At 44.8% G+C, this 18069-nt stretch overlaps 1 protein-coding gene across 3 annotated transcripts in view; it reads left to right on the top strand.

Annotated features, from left to right (window-relative positions):
• LOC133823071 (uncharacterized) overlaps positions 1–16041 on the top strand; it is a 34978-nt gene extending 18937 nt beyond the window's left edge. Inside the window, exons 3-6 of one of the 3 annotated variants that reach the window (XR_009888132.1) lie at positions 16–6636; positions 6742–6863; positions 15629–15730; positions 15814–16041. Coding sequence is in view for 2 of the 3 variants with exons in the window: in XM_062255655.1 (XP_062111639.1) it covers positions 7476–8131; positions 8239–8749 (1167 nt within the window). In the remaining variant the exon portion in view is untranslated. Of the gene's footprint in view, positions 1–15; positions 8132–8238; positions 8750–15628; positions 15731–15813 lie in introns of those variants that run through there. The other 2 variants (XM_062255655.1, XM_062255656.1) reach the window with 2 other exon arrangements.
• Positions 16042–18069: the final 2028 nt, after the last annotated feature.

Genomic DNA, 18069 nt, shown 5'->3' with positions numbered 1-18069 from the left:
TGCTATGTGCTGCAGGTAAAGGCAAAAGAAAGCTGGACCATCCTTGAGTTGGAGAGCTTAGGTGACGATGTATGCATATGTGGCTGCTCAACCACCACAGCCGGGGGTTGAAAGAGGAACTAGGGTTAAAACCTATTTTGTCGCTTAGGTCGGCTGGTTGTAAATATTTTCCTGTAATTAACATTTAAATTATGTTTTTGGGATCCCAATGTATACAGTAAATGTTTTAGTGAAATATTATATCTTAACCAAATATTTTAACCCTAAACCGCTAATCATACTTATTTACACGATTATGGCCAAATCACTCGATTAACGAGTTTGGCACTGTTTAAAATGCACACCGTAACTGTCCCTGGAGTTTAGGGCGTTACACTACCTATGGGCAAGGGAGGAGTTCGTTACGCGGTGGTGGAAATCGACTATTTCACAAAATGGTTAGAAGTCGAGCCTTTGGCGACCATCATTTCTAAGAGAGTCCTGGAGTTTGTGGTGAAGAATATTGTATGTCGGTTTGGGCTTCCTAAAAAGATCATGTCAGACAATGGGAGACAGTTCTACATTGATCTTTTAACTAACTTAAGTGAAAAATACGGCGCTCTTAAGAGTTTCTCCTCAGTAGCGTATCCATAGGCCAATGGACAGGTCGAGGCGGTGAATAAAACCCTAAAGGCGAGCCTGAAGAAGAGATTAGACGAAGCCAAAGGATTATGGCCCGAACATCTCCCAAAGTACTTTGGGCATATCGAACTTCTCACAGAACCTCCACGGGACATAGTCCTTTCTCCTTAACTTTGGGAGCGAGGTCGTCCTTCCAGTTGAAGCCATGGTATCCACTCACAAGCAAAGGAAATTCAGTCATGAACAGAATGATGAACTTCTTAACTTATCTCTCGACCCGATTGAAGAGAAATGAGAGGAATCACAGTTACAGCTCGCCCATTATCAACAAAAAATCACTTGTTACTTTAATTCCAAAGTCAAGAGGAGTAGATTCGGATTGGGCAACCTGGTTCTCCGAAGGGTCTTTCTGGCGAATAAGGATCCCAAGGATGGTGTCTTAGGCCCGAACTGGGAGGGACCGTATCAGATCGTGGAGGTTCTGCATGAAGGAACCTTCAAGATAGCTCAGCTGAATAAGGAGATAGTCCCGCGGACTTGGAATGCCTTACATTTGGAAAAGTATTATCAGTAGTACCATCATCCATGGAAGGCTTATCTATAAAGGCCGTTTGATTAAATAATAGATGGATTATTAAATAATTTTTCTTATTAAGGTGGTTTTAAATATTTTTTCTTGTTAATGTTGTATTAGCTCGTGTCTTAATGTTTGTAAAAGAAACTGAGAAAGTTTCTACATTCTGGTTACTTAGGGGGCATGTAACCCAAGGTTGGCCAGATTAAGGTCGCATGAAAAGTCTAAATTATTAAAAACCTGGATACAACCAGGTCCGAAACATAAAAGCTTGGAAAATTAATTATTCGACGGCTTTTTAAGAGCTCAAGATGTCAATAAACCTAGCTCGAACAAAGTCTAAAATATTTATTACCCTGGATACAACAAGGTCTAAAACTTAGAAGCTTGGAAAATTGATTATTCGACAACTTTTTAAGAGCTTGAGATGTCAATAAACCTAGCACGAACTCAATTTTAATCATTTAAAAACCATGGGTACAACTAGGTTTTAAACTTGGAAATTGGGAAATTGTTTAATATCAAGGGCTTTTTAAAGCTCTAGTTATCAATAAACCTAACGCAAACTAAGTTTAAATTATTTGAAACCCCGGATATAATCTGGTTCATGGTCTGATTCTTAACATGTATCATACAAATAACCACACAAAACATGGATATAACCGAGCTTAAAAAATCTATTCCAATCTAAAAATCGATTCCTAAAATCTCGAATGTACAAGTCTAAAGAGTGAAGGAATGATAAATAGATAAAAAGTTAGATATATATTGAATAAAATTATCCCGAGGAGAAAAACCTCGAACTGAATCCAAAGGAAATTATTTAATAAAAAAGTTGTTACGGTTAGATAAAAAAAGAAGAAGCTATCATTGAGCTCCACCATTTCGCCCAGCCGAGTAAACCTCCTTGCCATCTCCCTCAGCTGCCTCGAAAACCTCACCAGTCTCTGACGGTTCTTGCAAAAGTCGAGCCTTGAACTTTTCAAGGTGCGGATTCCACAACCCGGTTTCCATGAAAGAAAAGTTCCCATCTGGGTTTAAGGCCCAGCACTGGTATAACATCTCTTCCATGGAAGACAATGAGGCTGCCTTTTCTTCTTTAACTGCGGTCTCATCCTTGAGTAGTTTAGTTTTGGCTTCATCAACCTTGGACTGAAGTTGTGTAGTTTTAGCCTGGAGGGAAGACAATGCAACTTTTACAACCTGTTCGCTTTCCTGGGACAAGGTGAGAGCGGCCTTAGCGTCATGCTCACTCTTATGAGCAGCCACCAAGGCAACTTTCGCAGCCTGTTCGTCTTCCTAGGTAGCTGTTAGGGTAGTGTTGGTGACCTTTAATTAGGCCCAAAGCTCGTCATTTCTAGCCCTAGCCTGGGCTATGTTGCGACATTGGGCCAGGACAGACTGCAAAATAACAAACCAAGTCAGAGGTATATTATTGATCACAATAATAAGGAATTTTTCGCCAAGAAACGATAACTTACAGTGAGGTTCATCCCGATAGGTGACTCCAGGACATTCTCTAGGATGCGCTCCTCGATGGTCCTTAGATCCCATGAGCTGGCCTTATACGCGTGCCCCACCATATAGCTCGTCGTCTCATCAATTATGCCGCGAAAAGCTTCAAGGATCTTTTCCAGATCCTGGGGATCCACTGGAATTCGAACGGTGGGAGCTGGAGGGTCAGCTTGTATTACTTGGTCCTTAGGAGCCGCGAATCAAGGTGGAGGAGGAGGAGAAACCCTAGCGGTAACAGTACTCACAAGAACTGATTCTCGGGTTGAGCTCGCGTCTTTCCCCTTGGCAGGGGATCTGGAGGTGTTGCCCACAGCAGGGGGGTTTTCTTTGAGATCTTGAGCCTTTTTACAGTAGGGCTCAAGCCCATTTTCTTTGTTTGAAAGGCGATTCGGAGATTAGGAGCTCCGGGTTGTTCCATATCTTCGCCTGAAAAGAATAAAAAGGAATTAGTTCACAAATAAGGTTGTCAGAAACACACAAAGAAAGGAAATAAACAAAGATCCTACCCTCCGGGCTGGGCGAGGAGTCTATTATCTCGATCTGTGGCCTTGGAATTAATGGAGGAGAGGGAGAATCTATGGTTAATATTTCTAGAATCCCAAGGGGCTCAGACTCAGGTCCTTCCTCAGGGCTGGATTCATCTACATATTGTCTAAATCCAGGGGCAAAGTTTCCCTGGAGCAGAGAGGACCAGGTCCTACGGTTGGTTCCATACTCTTAAAAAATGGCAGATCTAATGTTTAAAGTGTTGTCAACAACTACTGTGCCCTTAGGGTAACTACTATCATGGCATACCACTTGGTGGTCTGCTCATTGGAGCAGGGTTACCTTACGATCTGGGTTATAAGGATGACGATGAACTAACCTAAAATCGGCAACAACCCTATCTTATTCCCTATAGGGGTATGGGTTACCTTGGCCGGAGGGGCTGGCTGCTACCCCATATGCAACTTGTTCTAAGTTAGGTTCCTGGACAACTTCGGGAGCCCTCCTTTTCCTCACAAGAGGCACCTCGTCCCTCAATTTACTAACAGACCCCTGATATTTAGGGATCCGTGTGTCCAACTGCTAGACCACTGCTATCCTTGGGAAGCGGTTTAGGGAAAAACTCCCAAACGTGACCCCTAAGCAATCTGGTTTGAACCCTTAAAACCCTTCATCTCCAATATCCCGAATGAGTATTCTTTAAATTTGTTCAATATCGAAATTGCCCAGATTTACCAAAAAAAAATTCTCAGTTTTATGAATGTGTTATTTCTAGAGCTATTTTAGGGCCTACCCATTGAACCTTAGTCAAAGCCTATTCGCTAACAAGGTTTAGAAATAGCCCAACAATTGACAACAGTGAATATTAGAGGTACTTACAGTATGTTCTTCGACGGTAAGACGTAAGATTTTGCAGAGGAAAGTTCTTGGAAAATTCCTGAGTAACTGGTTACAGTGAATGAGTTTTGGGGATTTATGGAAAATGAGGAAGTTTCGAGAGTGCAGAAGATAAGAAATTTAGAAAGAAAGGTGGTGAAGTCTCAAAATTTTCCCATCCTAATCATACGTAAATCGCGTAAATTAATCTGGGCCATCAAATTGGGTTAGTACAAGATCCAAGGGCCATGGTTAAATAGACAAAACGGCGGCAAAAAGGTGACAAGACAATTATTACAGTCTTCAAAACCCGAACAGACGCCAATTGCAGACACCACGTGTCCGGTACTCGAGTAGTGGGCAGGCATGGTTTTGTGTAATAGAAGACTAAAAGCTCCTACTAAGTAGATCAGAAAATGATGACCTCATACACGAGCATGAGCTTGGGGGAAAATGTTGTACCCTAATTTTAGCTCTAGTCATTCATTCAGTTTAGGTACAGTTGGAAAATAAATATATGGAGAAATAACCAAGGGAATGAAATCTGCTTATTATCCACGTAAGCATTTCCAGTTTTACATGGGCACGTGTGGTGTTAGGCGTCTTGGGTTTAACCCGAGCTACATACATGAAGGTTGTGAAGTGTGAGCTCATAATATTCAAACAACATTAGAAATACGAGCTTGGAGGAGATGTTTAGCCCGTGCTAACTCGAATGTATTGCATACTAAAGGATCCCTGGAGACTCGGAATCCCATTATACGATTATTTATGACCAAGCTGTCATATTTAATGTCCCAGATATTAGGAGAACATTTACTGTATGATCAAATCATATCCCATTATAAATGGGAAACATATGTATTAAATGTGTTGACGGTAAGAACTCGTCAACGATTAAAGGGTAAAAAACTAAGATTTTTATACTAAGGTGAGCTTAGAACCAGATGAAAAGAACTTGAATCCACAGAAAAACCTGAACTCCCAAGGAATAAAAATCATATCTCTCTTAAGTGTCTCTCCCACCATCAGTTTTGCAACCCCCTAACCAGAGGGGTTGATGCCTATTTATAGGTGGGCTCTATTGGCCCCTGATACAAACAAGTCCCAGGAGACAGGGACGTACGCGGGTACAATAATAGAGTAGTGGCTCCGGGCATCGTACTATCGGCTCTGGTGTATGGTCGGGGGTGTCCAAGTGGCACCTCTACTCTCCGTACAAGTTCGTACTGCCACTACTTATCAGACGCAGATGGCAGGGCCACGCCTCTGTCCTCCTCGCGACCATACATCTCGTGTCAATACACGTGCCTTGTACCTGCTCATACCCATCAATGCATGCTAAACACCTAAGGATTATTTGACACGCCTGTTTGGTATCTTCAAGTATTCCTCGTACGTATATCGAAGAGCCTCCCAGCATTATACGTCCTAAGAAGCCAAGGCACATGGGTGTCTCACTGCCGGTACCTACCCCTTGGAAGGAACTAAGGCCTCTTAAACGAGACACAAGACGTTAGTGGCGAGACAGGACGTATACGGGAGACTTTGCCCTCGCTTAGCGAGGCTGACCGGTTGCCTTAGGACCATGCGCGGAGACAAGGCGCATGCGAGGGGCCTCACCCTCGCATAGCAAGGCTGGCTGCGTGGGGACGAGGCGCGAGACACAACGGCACCGCGAGGTCGCTCGATCGCCTTAGGATCATGCGCGGAGACAAGGCGCATGCGAGGGGCCTCACCCTCGCATAGCGAGGGTGCCTCACATGGCGAGGCTGGCTACGTGGGGATGAGGTGGAAGACACGAAGGCACCGTGAGGCTGTACCCTCGCATAGCGAGGCTGTACCCTCACATACCGAGGCTGGGTAGCCTTGCATAGAGGTGCGGGCTTGTGCATGGGTAGCCTGCCGAGGGCCCTCGCATGGCGAGGATGGCTCTCTTAGCCTATCCTATCCGATGCTATGTGATGCCCTTGTCCCTTTATGCGTGTACAAAGTGGCCAAGTGGGGCTCCCGCCCCTTCATCCCTCTAACAGGTGTCTCTTAGTTAGGGGACCTCGTAGCGTAGAGGTATGCCTGAACGACATTCACCAAGGAAGAATTCCCACATTCACACTTGCCTCTGAGTCTATAAGTACACTTTTAAGTGTGTTTGTAGACTCTTTCTTTTTCTCTTGTATGATGAGTACAGCCAACTTCGGTGGTCTCAACCTCGGAGCACTACCCAATGTCGCTTGAAAAAACAAAAGGTGGGTCTTGTAGTTGTGCTTCTTTATAGTGTCCAAAGAAACACAAAGACAATCCAACTTTTGGGGGATCCATGAATATCCCTAAGATTGCATAAGGACCAATCATTCTCAATCGCGGATCCCAAGGCTACTCATAATCTTGATCTCCACCATTCATATGGACTTAAATCTAATGGCTAGGGGGCCTTGACCTTCCTTATAAATATCCCAAGGCTTGGAGCCATTTCTCCACACCAAAACTTGCCTAGCTTGGTGGTATTACCTCCAAACCTTTTTCAAGAGTTCAAAGGTTCCATCCTCCGCAAAAGCATCAATTAGGTAATTTTCCTTCCACTTCAATTATTCATCCCTTTTTATTATTATTATTACTATTATTATTATTATTTGTCCTGATTCTTTTGCTCTTTTTTCTGTTTTTACTAGCACTGTGGTGATGCTAGGCATTCTTTTGCTCCTACGGTCTTGCCCTTGCTTATCGCTCAATCGACCCTACGCCTCCACAAGTCTGTCCCTGCACACCTTCGGCTTCGTACATATACCCCTAGGTATGCCACCGTCCTCTTTTTTCTCTGTTTTTTTTTAATATTGACTATGTGGGGGTAGGATTAATGGTTGCACGGTGCTCATTCTTCAGAGTTTGGCATTATTTTCGCTTGGCCTTTCCAGTGCATGTGCATAGGCCCTTTTCTTATACCCCTCACACTCATGTTGTAGATATAGGATTACCCTTACGCATATACGCCCTCGAGTCTTAGCTGGTCCATGGCGTCCAGGCGATGTCTCGAAGGTCCGTCCAATGTTGAATTCATTGAGTCGTCATCCTCTGACTCGGAGGCCGACGTACGCAAACCCTCTAACCGAGGGGTGTACAGAATCTCTACCTCCGGAGACTGTCCTACCTCAGACAAAAAGCGCGCAACCTAGAGAGGGAGCTAGAATCCAATACCAGGGACGCGGGTTTAGGTTTCTCCCCCCAGCATGCGACATACATTTCCTAATTACAATTAATCCTCCAAGATTGCCTTTCTGAAATTGCTTGCCTAGAAGAAAACTTGCCCCCTGAGCCTTTTTCCTTCCGCCGCGATGAGTCTCCCAGTCATAGGGATCCCTCCTTTGAATGCGATAGATGTGAATTGGTTGAACCAGAGTTTCTTTCCATGATCCCACCCACACTTCTTACCCTGCCCCCGGTCTTACGCCCTAGGGTCAAGCAGAGTGCAGGTAGATATAGGACACGTGGGGGGTCCTCCAGGATCCTTGGAAAGTCTATGGCTCATAAACTCCCTATCTCTGCCCAGGTACTTGAGATGCTGAAGAGATACTCTGACTCTTGCGAAGACATGGGCAGGTCCGGCCTCACCATGAATAAATTGTCCAACATGCTACAGGCTCATAAGTTACCATTAAACCTCAAGTTCGTCATCCCAGAACGTGATGATCGCGCAACTGAGCCGCCAAAAGGGTTCGTGGCCTTCAGCGATTCCATAATCCGATCTGGTGGGGCTCTTCCACTTCTTCCTTTTTTTGTCAAAGTGCTTAACTACTTTGAACTGGCGCCTCTACAATTGTCCCCTAACTCCAGGGTTACACTGAGCAGTCTATATGTGTTATACCATCAGGTGCATTCCAGAGGACCTTCTATTAACGAGGTTCATTATTTCTATACCCTTAGGGAGAATGCTTCTGCCCCCGGGTTCTACCAGCTCCAGAAAGCCGCGGACCAGAAAGGGACTGCCCTCGTGGTGGGCTCCATTTCAAACAGAGACTCGTGGAAGACGGACTATTTCTTCACTTTTAGCGGGTCCACCCCCAAGTAAGACTATTCTCACATTGATCTTACATATGAGAGGTTCCTCTTTTTACTCGGCTTTTCTTCTATGTTACTTCTAACTATAACTATTTCTTTTCTTTTGATGGCAGGTCACTTGAAACCGAAGGCTCTCGCTTAAAACTGAAGGCTCGTGACCTAGTGATGAAAATCCTGGCCTTGTCGAGTGACTGTAAACAAGCCAGCGCCCTTTTTATAGAGAGCAACCTTTGCTTCTACAGGCTTCTCACCCCGAATCGTACCGTCTCTTTATGCTCTGTTTCCTCCGAACCTGTGAGCCAATGCCCCGCCTCATCTGAATCAGCGGGTCCACACCCTGTGTCACCCAAACCTGCGGATCCATGCCCTGCGCCCCCCAAACCGGCAAATCCATGCCCCCCTCACCTGAACCTGCGGGTCCGTGGCTATATGGCCACGATGAAGGTAATTATAACGAGGTATCCGATATGGACTATGTCTACCCTTTGGGTGGTCATATGGACATTGAGGAGACAGTGGTATCTGAGAACTACTTGTGCCTGCACTCTGCACCCAACCTGCCTAAAAGGAATTTCGTCATTCCTTCTTTTGGTGGGGCTCCTCTACCCTGGGGAGGCGTTCTAGGCGGGCGCCTTCAGGTGCCTCTTTACCCAAGGAGATGAATCCGCTCTCTTCCGCTCCTCACACAACTGCAGATGGATCAGGACCTTCTCGGTTCCAATCCCTGACAAAGCGTGCCTCGGCAAGCACACGCGCCTCCCCTGGCCAAGCTTATGTTTTTGCTTCCGAAGATCATCCTCTGGCGAGCCAGTATGGGGAAGCCATGAGCCATCATCTGGGAAACTTTCCGAAAGGTGAGTGGGGGAACTTGCACAATGTCCCCGAGGTTGAGCTTGAAGACGCCTCTATGCGAGCCTCCTTGCAGGTATTTGTCGAGATACCCGGTTTATTCATTTATGACAGACATATATATATTTTGATATCACCTGACCCTCGAGGCTTTATTTCATATCCTCGCCCTTACCTAGGTTTCCATCTTGAGTCATCAGTTGATCGCCTCCAACTCTTCATCGACCCAACGGTTGCAACACGAGCTTGAGGAGGCACTGGGGAACCTATTGGTGGCTGAGGCGGCAAAGGATGCCTTGTCAAGTCAACTGACCGAGGCGGTTTGCCAGAGGGACGCCGCCATAGCCTAGGCTGCATCAACATCTCACACCAACACTCAGCTGGAGGCTACCATCCAAACGTTAAACGAGAGGATCACTGCGCTCGAGGCTGAGCTTGTGAATGCTGAGAATCGCATAGTGGAGCGAACGTTGCATGCTGTCTGGAGGACCAACCCCACCATTGACCTGTCTCCCTTTCGAGACTATGCCTTCGAGAAGATTTCTGAGTGGAAGGGTCAAGATGGAGATTTTTAGGTTCCTTTGTATTCGGCCTATGTATGTTATTGCTATGTAATCCCTCACATTATTTCTCCTTTCTCTCCTTTTTTCTTTTGTGTCCATCAAACTTAAGGGACTTTGGTAAGTCCCTCTTATTATTATTATTTGTGGATTACATGTCTCTTCCTTGATCTGAGGATGATAATCTTTCTGGTGCACATTGATTTTACTTGTAAGGACACGTTAACCCATTGGGCTCTTGGGGTCCTTTTATGTTCTTTGCGCGCGCTTGTTATGTCTTGCGAGAAGCGTCCTTCACGTCATTATATATAGTACTATTTCTTCAAGGGTCTCTTGTAGGACCCTTTTTGGCTAGCCAGCTTAATGGTCGTTCTAGACTTATTGGGAGATTCCCTCCTTACGGCCTCACCTCTTGGGGTGTCGGCCTTTAGTTGGAGGTCATCCTTTCAAACTATTCCCTTGATATTCATAAGGGTAGCTAATCCTTTTGAATATAAGAGATTTTTTTTTTACTCGTGCCTCCTGTCCTACCCCCCAAGTGCTTGGTGAGATTTATTTCAGCAGGCACTTTGGTTGATGCTCGCATAAAGACGAAAAATAACATGCGACGTTGTGAACATTTTCATTCATAGTAGGCTGGTTACAACGATATATATTAAAAAATTTCATCTACTTGGGAGGTTATCTAGGCAACCTCTTTGATTCTTGTCTACTAGGCTAAGATAACATGCAATAAACTAAACACAAATACTGCTTGCATCAAATGTGGGAGTCTTACTGGTAGTCTTACTGGGTTGGTCCCTCCATGATTCTGGGGTCTAGTTCATGCGGGTCTGCGCCCCCATGCACCACCATCGCCATCGGTTCTTACGGTTTCGCAGTTGTGCAAAGGGAGGTGCTATAACACTCCCTCGCCTCTCTTTGTTCTCCCTTCATACTCGCTACTCCACCAGGAGTTGGGAACTTGACGGGGAGGTGATATATTGAAGTGATTGCTTTCAATTCTCTTAGGGATGGTCTCCCCAATACCGCATTGAAAGCTGAAGCACAGTCTTCTACGACGAAGTTTGCCATGATTGTGGTCTGTCGGGGTTGCTCTCCCATGGTGAGTGCTAATTTGATCACCCCTAAAGGTTGTATCGAGTCCCCTGTGAACCCGTATAAGGAGGATTGACAGGGTTTCAAGTGTCTGATGCCCAAACCCATCTTCTCCAAGGCGGGGAGATATAAGATATCTACGGAACTTCCATTATTTATGAAGACTCGATGCACCCGCATGTTGGCCAACAGAACAGTTAACACCAAAGGATCATTATGGGGAAAGTGCATTCCTCGTGCATCCTCCTCTGTAAAAGTGATTGAGTAATTTTCTCCCTTAAAGCTTTTCGGGGGTCGCTGCTCCAAACTCATGACACACGGTAGTGGACTCTGTCTAGCTTCTCTAGCGTATCTGTCTCGACCCTTCCTGGACTCTCCCCCAAACCCCGGACCTCTGAAAATCATTCTCACCTCTCCTTGTATCTCTAGGGCTCCCCCTTGTGTCCGAGGTATCACCGACTCACCCTCTGATTTCTTCTTCTCTCTTCTGACATATCGGCCCAGGTATCCCCTTCGGATGAGCTCTTCAATTTCTTCCTTCAAATGGGTACATTCTGTCGTGGTGTGGCCGATATCCTTGTGGTATTGACAGTATTTTCTAGGGTCCCTCCTGGACCGGTCTCTTCTCATCGGTGGGGGCCTTTTGAAGGGAACCCGATCCTCATTTGTGAGGTAGATATGCTCTCTGGTGTCCATCAGGTTCGTGTAGAAGGTGTAGGCCATTTTCCTATGGTCGCTTCCGCACTTGGTCCTTCTATGTTGATCATCTCTCGACCCTTCATACGCCCTCTTCTTCTTCGCTCCATTCAACCCTTCATTGGCTGGGGACTTTACGTGGGACTCACTTTTTCCTGCCTTTCAATTCGCATGGCCATCCTCCACATGAATGTGCTTTTGCACCCTCTCGTAGAAGTCATCTAGGTCAGTGACTTCCCTTTTGAGCATATTATCCCACAATTTGCTTCCCAGATGCACTCCGGCTGTGATGGCCATTTTTAACTCCCTGCGGGTCAAGCTCCCTACTTTGGCTACCTCCATGTTAAACCTGTGGATGTAGCCCTTCAGACTCTCATTTTCTCCCTGCTTCACATTGGCGAAGCTGGTGCCCGGCATTGTGTAATCACGCACGGCGTGATGCTGTTGGAGAAATTCATTTGAAAACTGCTGCCAAGACCTGATGGACCCTGGTCTAAGTCTCTTGAACCATTTGTACGCGGGTCCTTTCAACGGGACCGCGAAACACTGATATCTGGCCCCGCTACTAATCCCCCTTAACTTCATCAAGTCGTTGAATGCGTCCATATGGTATTTGGGGTCTGTGCTTCCTTCATATGGTTTCATATGAGGTTCCTTGAAGTTAATTGGGAGTCGGATGGCTTGGATCTCTTTGGTGAAGGGTGATTCATGGTCGAACTCATCCTCGATGGTTTGTCCTCCAGATGCGGTGACAATCTTGCTCTGCAGGCTCCTCCTCTCTGTATCGAGGTCTTGCCTCCTCTTCTTGAGATAGTCTCTCAACATGGACGGATTGACATCTCCCTTTCCTTTGCCTTCCCGGGGGACAGTAGGAGGGGTAGTCCTCTGATCCGCCCTCCTCTTGTTGAGCTCTTCTCGTAGATCTGAGGGCGTCCTCTTTGAGGTGACCTCGACATCATTGCGAGAGCCAACATTGTTCCTTTGCCCTGGCCCCTGGGGTGGCCTTGATGGTCCGGGACGCTCGTGCGGCTTCACCCTGGGGGTATTACTAGTTGAGAGTCGAGTTCTCCCATCGTCTACTAGAATGGTGGTCTCTGCCCCCTCCTGACCTCTCTCTTTTCTCTTGGGGAGGGTCACGCTTGACTTCCCTTGTAACAGGCCATTCAACACCTCTTGCATGTTCTCCAGGGTGGTCTCCAATCTTTGGTTCTTACGGTGAAACTCACGTATCTCCTCTTCATAGAACCGAGATTTAGAACTCGAGCTCACAGAATATACCCGGGGATGCTTATCATGTCTACGCGTCGAGGGGCCCGGTCCTGTCTGCCGGAGTTCGGCACCTGTGGTGGTTTTGGGAACAGGAACTCATCAGCATCCCCTGCTGGTGCGGTGGTTGCCCTTGGAGGATTCTCACCGGGCGGGATGGCCGGTGATGAGGCCTCCCTACCACCTTCGTGAACCTCAAGGTCCTTTGGGGGCTCCATATCTCTGGGTAGAGGAGGATTCTTCATGGAGGCCTTCAGCTGAACTCCATTAAGGTGGATCTCCACCTCTCGTGGCTCCCTGAGTCGCTTTGAATGTCTCGGCATTTCTTCTTCCTGGGATTAATGGTAGAACAGTAGCTTGGTACTTAAGTTCCCACAAACGGCGCCAAACTGTTGACGGTAAGAACTCATCAATGATTAAAGGTTAGAAAACTAAGATTTTTATACTAAAGTTAGTTTAGAACCAGATGAAAAGAACTTGAATCCATAGAAAAACCAGAACTCCCATGGAATAAAAATCATATCTCTCTTAAGTGTCTCTCCTACCATCAGTTTTCCAACCCCCCAACCTGAAGGGTTGATGCCTATTTATAGGTGGGCTCTATTGGCCCCTGATTCAAACAAGTACCAGGAAACAGGGACGTACGCGGGTACACTAATAGAGTAGTGGCTCAGAGCATAGTGGTGCCTATCCTGACAATGCCAGAGTAGTGGCTCAAGGCATCATACTATCGGCTCTGGTGAATGGTCAGGGGTGTCTAAGTGGCACCTTCGTACAAGTTCGTACTGCCACTACTTCTCAGACGCAGATGGCAGGGCCACGCCTCTGTCCTCCACGCGATCTTACATGTCGTGTCAGTACACATGCCTTGTACCTGCTCATACCCATCAATCCATCCTAAACACCTAAGGATTATTTGACATGCCCGTTTGGTATCTTCAAGTATTCCTCATACGTATATCAAAGAGCCTCCCAGCTTTATACGTCCTGAGAAGCCAAGGCACATGGGTGTCTCACTGGTGGTACCTACCCCTTGGAAGGAACTAAGGCCTCTTCAACGAGACACAAGAGGTTAGTGGCGAGATAGGACGTCTACGGGAGACTTCGCCCTCGCTTAGCGAGGCTGACCAGTTGCTTTAGGAACATCCGCGGAGACAAGGCACATGCAAGGGTCCTCACCCTTGCATAGGGACAGTGCCTTGCATAACAAGGCTGGCTGCGTGGGGACGAGGCGCGAGACACGAAGGCACTGCGATGTTGCCCGGTCACCTTAGGATCATCCGCGGAGACAAGGTGCATGCGAGGGGCCTCACCCTCGCATGGCGAGGCTGGCTACATGGGGTCGAGGCACGAGACACGAAGGCACCGCGAGGCTGGGTAGCCTCGCATAGAGGTGTGGGCTTGTGCGTGGGTAGCCTGCCGAGGGCCCTCACATGGCAAGGATGGATCTCTTAGCCAAACCTCTCCGATGCTATGTGATGCCCTTGTCCCTTTATGCGTGTAGAAAGTGACCAAGCGGGGCTCCCGCCCCTTCGTCCCTCTAACAGGTGTCTCTTAGTTAGGGGACCTCGTAGCGTAGAGTTATGCCTGAACGACATTCACCAGGGAAGAATTCCAACATTCACAAAATGTAATAAATATGTATATGCGTGATTGACTCACGCAGTTACCCAAACATGTCCATGGAATTTCTCAATAAATACTAAGAATATTGGACTGGAAAAGGGACCGATTATTCTGTAATACTGAAACTCTGCCAAAATAGAGAGAGAAACAACAATAATATAGAATCGTGGACTAGGAGGATTTTAACCATTGAACCACATAAAAAATTTGTGTTCTTCTGAATTTATTTCATTTTTTTATTACGGTTTATTACTAAGCACTAATCTATCTTATTATTTCGTAATACACTATTGGCGAAAAACTGCTTCAACAAAAGGTATGTTACCATAAAATTTATGACATATTTATATATTATGAAAAATGTTATTGATTATTAAAGAAGAATAGGATCTGGGACTTGTATGCTGCGGAGAAATAAGAATGAAGTTTTTTGTGTGGTATTGTTTGATTGTTTTGTTGTGATTTGTAAAATTATGGATAGTATGTAGAAATAGGAGAAACTCTGCTCAATTTTTTTAACCACGTAGATGATTTTCAATTTCTTGTTTATAGAATAGAGATATATGTTTAAAAATTTATGACATATTGATATATTATGGGAAATATTAATGATAATTAGAGTAGAGTTAGGATCTGAGACTTGTGTGCTGCAGAGAAATAAGGATGAATTTTGTTGTGTGGTATTGTATGATTATTTTGTGATTTGTAAAATTACAGATAATATGTAGAAATAAGGGAAACTCTGGTCAATTTTTTTAACCCTGTAGATGAATTCCAATTTCTTATTACTAAAACTACGAGATATGTTTAATCATTGGGTTAGTATGACCATATGCTTACCTATAATAGTATTTAAATGTATTAGGTGATTTTAGTTAGAGATGGATAGAGATTGGATGAAAAAACATAGATTGTCCAACAAATACAAAGAGAGAGTTGAATATTTCATGAAGTTTGCTATTGAGAATGGAGAGGACCCTAATATGATATCTTGCCCTTGTGTGAAGTGTGGAAATTTTAAAAAGATTGGAATATGTAAATGTAAAAGGAAATTTATATATAAATGGAATAGATCAATCTTACCAAAACATGATATGGCATGGTGAGACTATGTGATCCAACTGATAGCTATCCAATAGAAGATGTTGTGAATGTAGTCAAAAGGTTAGATTCATTTCAAATTTGTACCGCAATGCATTTGGATTTTTAGGTGCATCATTCAATTGAAGATTCATTTAATTTTTAGTGGATTTGGAATCCACAATGTTTTACATAATGTAAGTAGGAAGGTCGGGGGCATCACTTGGTTTCCAGTTCAAGTATAATGTCAAATGTGAAACTTATTTCATTTGATTTGATTTTTTATAATTCATAGATTAATATAATAAATTGTATAATATATATGCAGGGTCCTTGACAACCTAATGATACCGTTTGCGGTTTTTACATCATGCAGCTAATAAGAGATTTAACTTCGGAGAAAGACCCAAAAGAATATCTTTTGAAGCATGTAAGTACATAACATATCATTATACATTTTCAATTATCAAGACACTACTAATGTATAGTTTGAAATTGACTTTTATTTTGTAGTGTCATGGAAAAACAATACATACAATGGAATAGATCAACACTGTGCGTGAGGAATGGGTTGACTACTTCACTGAGTATATGCCGACATCACTATTATGTTTAGTTAGAGCAGACTGTTCATCCTAAACTACACTTTCAGTTAGAGTTATTAATTAGCTAGACTATTTTTTATAGCTAGGCTAATAACTACTAACTTGCAACATATATTCACAACATAGATCTATACACTTTTTATGAGGTTTTTAGTAATATTTAGATAGCATGTTATCATATATATAAATATTCTATAATATGTTCTATTGTAAATTGTCTGGGTCTACTATAAATACAGGATATAATCAATGAAATATAGCAGGGGGAAAAGAAAAATACTACAATTTTTATTCCCCCCTACAACGCCCTATCTCGGCGGGCCAAAACCAACGAGATTTAACCCTAGCTCGGTGGGCCACAAAAGGCCCGTCGAGATTGGATCAATCTCGGGGAGCCCAGCCCCATCGAGATAGTCTCATCAGCCATCAAATCGGTCCCTATGTTGACGCTCCTTAATTCACCCACCGAGATTGGGTACCCAATCTCGGTGGGAAAAAACCACCGACATTTAACATAGAAACAATATCGGCCCTCAAATTCTCAGCAAGCCCGGCCCAACGAGAAAGACCAATTTTTTTGTATTGGAGGAGAAAAAAGACTCGATCTAATCTTGAAGGCGATTGTTTTAATCCTTAGGGACTTACTTACACAATACAAAATAAGGAAAAGGAATAATCGAGCTCCATCGACTTGCTCGGAGGATGTCACTTCCTCGCCATCCCCTTCAGCAGCATCGAAAGCCTCAACAATCTCAGAGGGTTCATGTAAGAATCGAATCTTAAATTTGGTAAGATAAGGTTCCCAAAACCTTGGCATGAAAGTGATATTCCCGTCCTAGTTGAAAGCCCAACACCGGTAAAGCATCTCCTCCATTGAGTTTAATGACTCCACAATCTTCAACCTCGACCTCTCGGCCTCGTCCTTGGCCTCGGCCTCGACCTCTCTAAGATTCTTTTTGAGGCTATCAATCTTAGCCTGAAGCTAGTCCAGTCGATGACTCACTTACACAACCTGATTCTTTGCAATTCCCTCGCTCTCTTGGAAGGCAACTAAGGCGGCTTTGGCATACCGCTTGCTCTCTTGGGTGGCGATGAAAGTGGTTTGGAGCTCATAACTCCTAGCCTGGACTTGAGCAATATTGCAGAGTTGCGCCAGAACAAATTGCGAAAGGAAGAGGCAAGTTAAGGTTAGTAAAAAAAAGAAGAAAAGAAAAAGAAATGTTAGAGGAATAAAAGGGGCTCACAGTGAGTTTCATTCCCATAGCGTTCTCGAGAACATCATCGGGAGTACGTTCATCCATGGCCCTAAGATCCTTGACATTGGCTCCATATGCATGGCACACCATATGGCTCGCCATCTCGTATACATTCCCCCGAAACACTTTGGGGATCTATGCTAGCTTTAGTGGCATTACCGGGATTTGATCAGTTGGGACCTAGGCGGAGGAAGCATCGCCTTGGATCACCTAAGGAGCTAAAGGAGGTACATGTCGAGGGAGAGGAGGAGGAACCTCAAGAAATGTGACCACTGTTACCGGGGCTGAGGGTTAAGTCTGTTGTTGCTGATCCCGGGTGAAGCTGGCACCTTTGCCTTTAACAAGAGACCTGATGGAAGTTCCAGTCTTGAAAACATGTTTCTATGGCACCCTGGGCCTTTTCACCACGGGCCCTGCTCTGATTCCGTCGGCCTTGAAGGTACCCCTTAAACCCGAGGCATCTGGAAAAGCCATATCTTCACTTGAAAAGGAACGAGCAGAAGATTCAGATGCAAGGAATAGTTAGTCAAAATAATGCAAAGACAATAACAAAGCAAGAACCCTACCCTCTGACCTAGGGGAGGAACCTACTATGATCAGCTCCGGGTTATGAATCAGACTAAGTATAATCTATAGCTCTTGGACTACTAGAGGTGGGGGAGAGTCTAGAATTATTACATCCTTGGTCCTAAGTGGTTCAAGCTCTTATTCTGAACTAGATTCATCTATGGACTGCCTAAAGCCAGGGGAAAATACACCCTGACATAAGGAAGGCCATGTCCTGCGATTTGTGCCATATTCATAAAAAATGGAGGACCTAAAGTCGAGGGTGTTGTCAACAACAATGGTGCATCTAGGGTAGCTATGGTCATATCGTATCGCCAGATGATCCATGCACTAGAGAAGTG

The sequence above is a fragment of the Humulus lupulus genome, chromosome 3, assembly GCF_963169125.1.
Source record: "Humulus lupulus chromosome 3, drHumLupu1.1, whole genome shotgun sequence".
Taxonomy (NCBI): Eukaryota; Viridiplantae; Streptophyta; class Magnoliopsida; order Rosales; family Cannabaceae; genus Humulus; species Humulus lupulus.
Note: the sequence above shows the minus strand (reverse complement) of the source record. Positions and strands in the feature narration are given on the sequence as shown.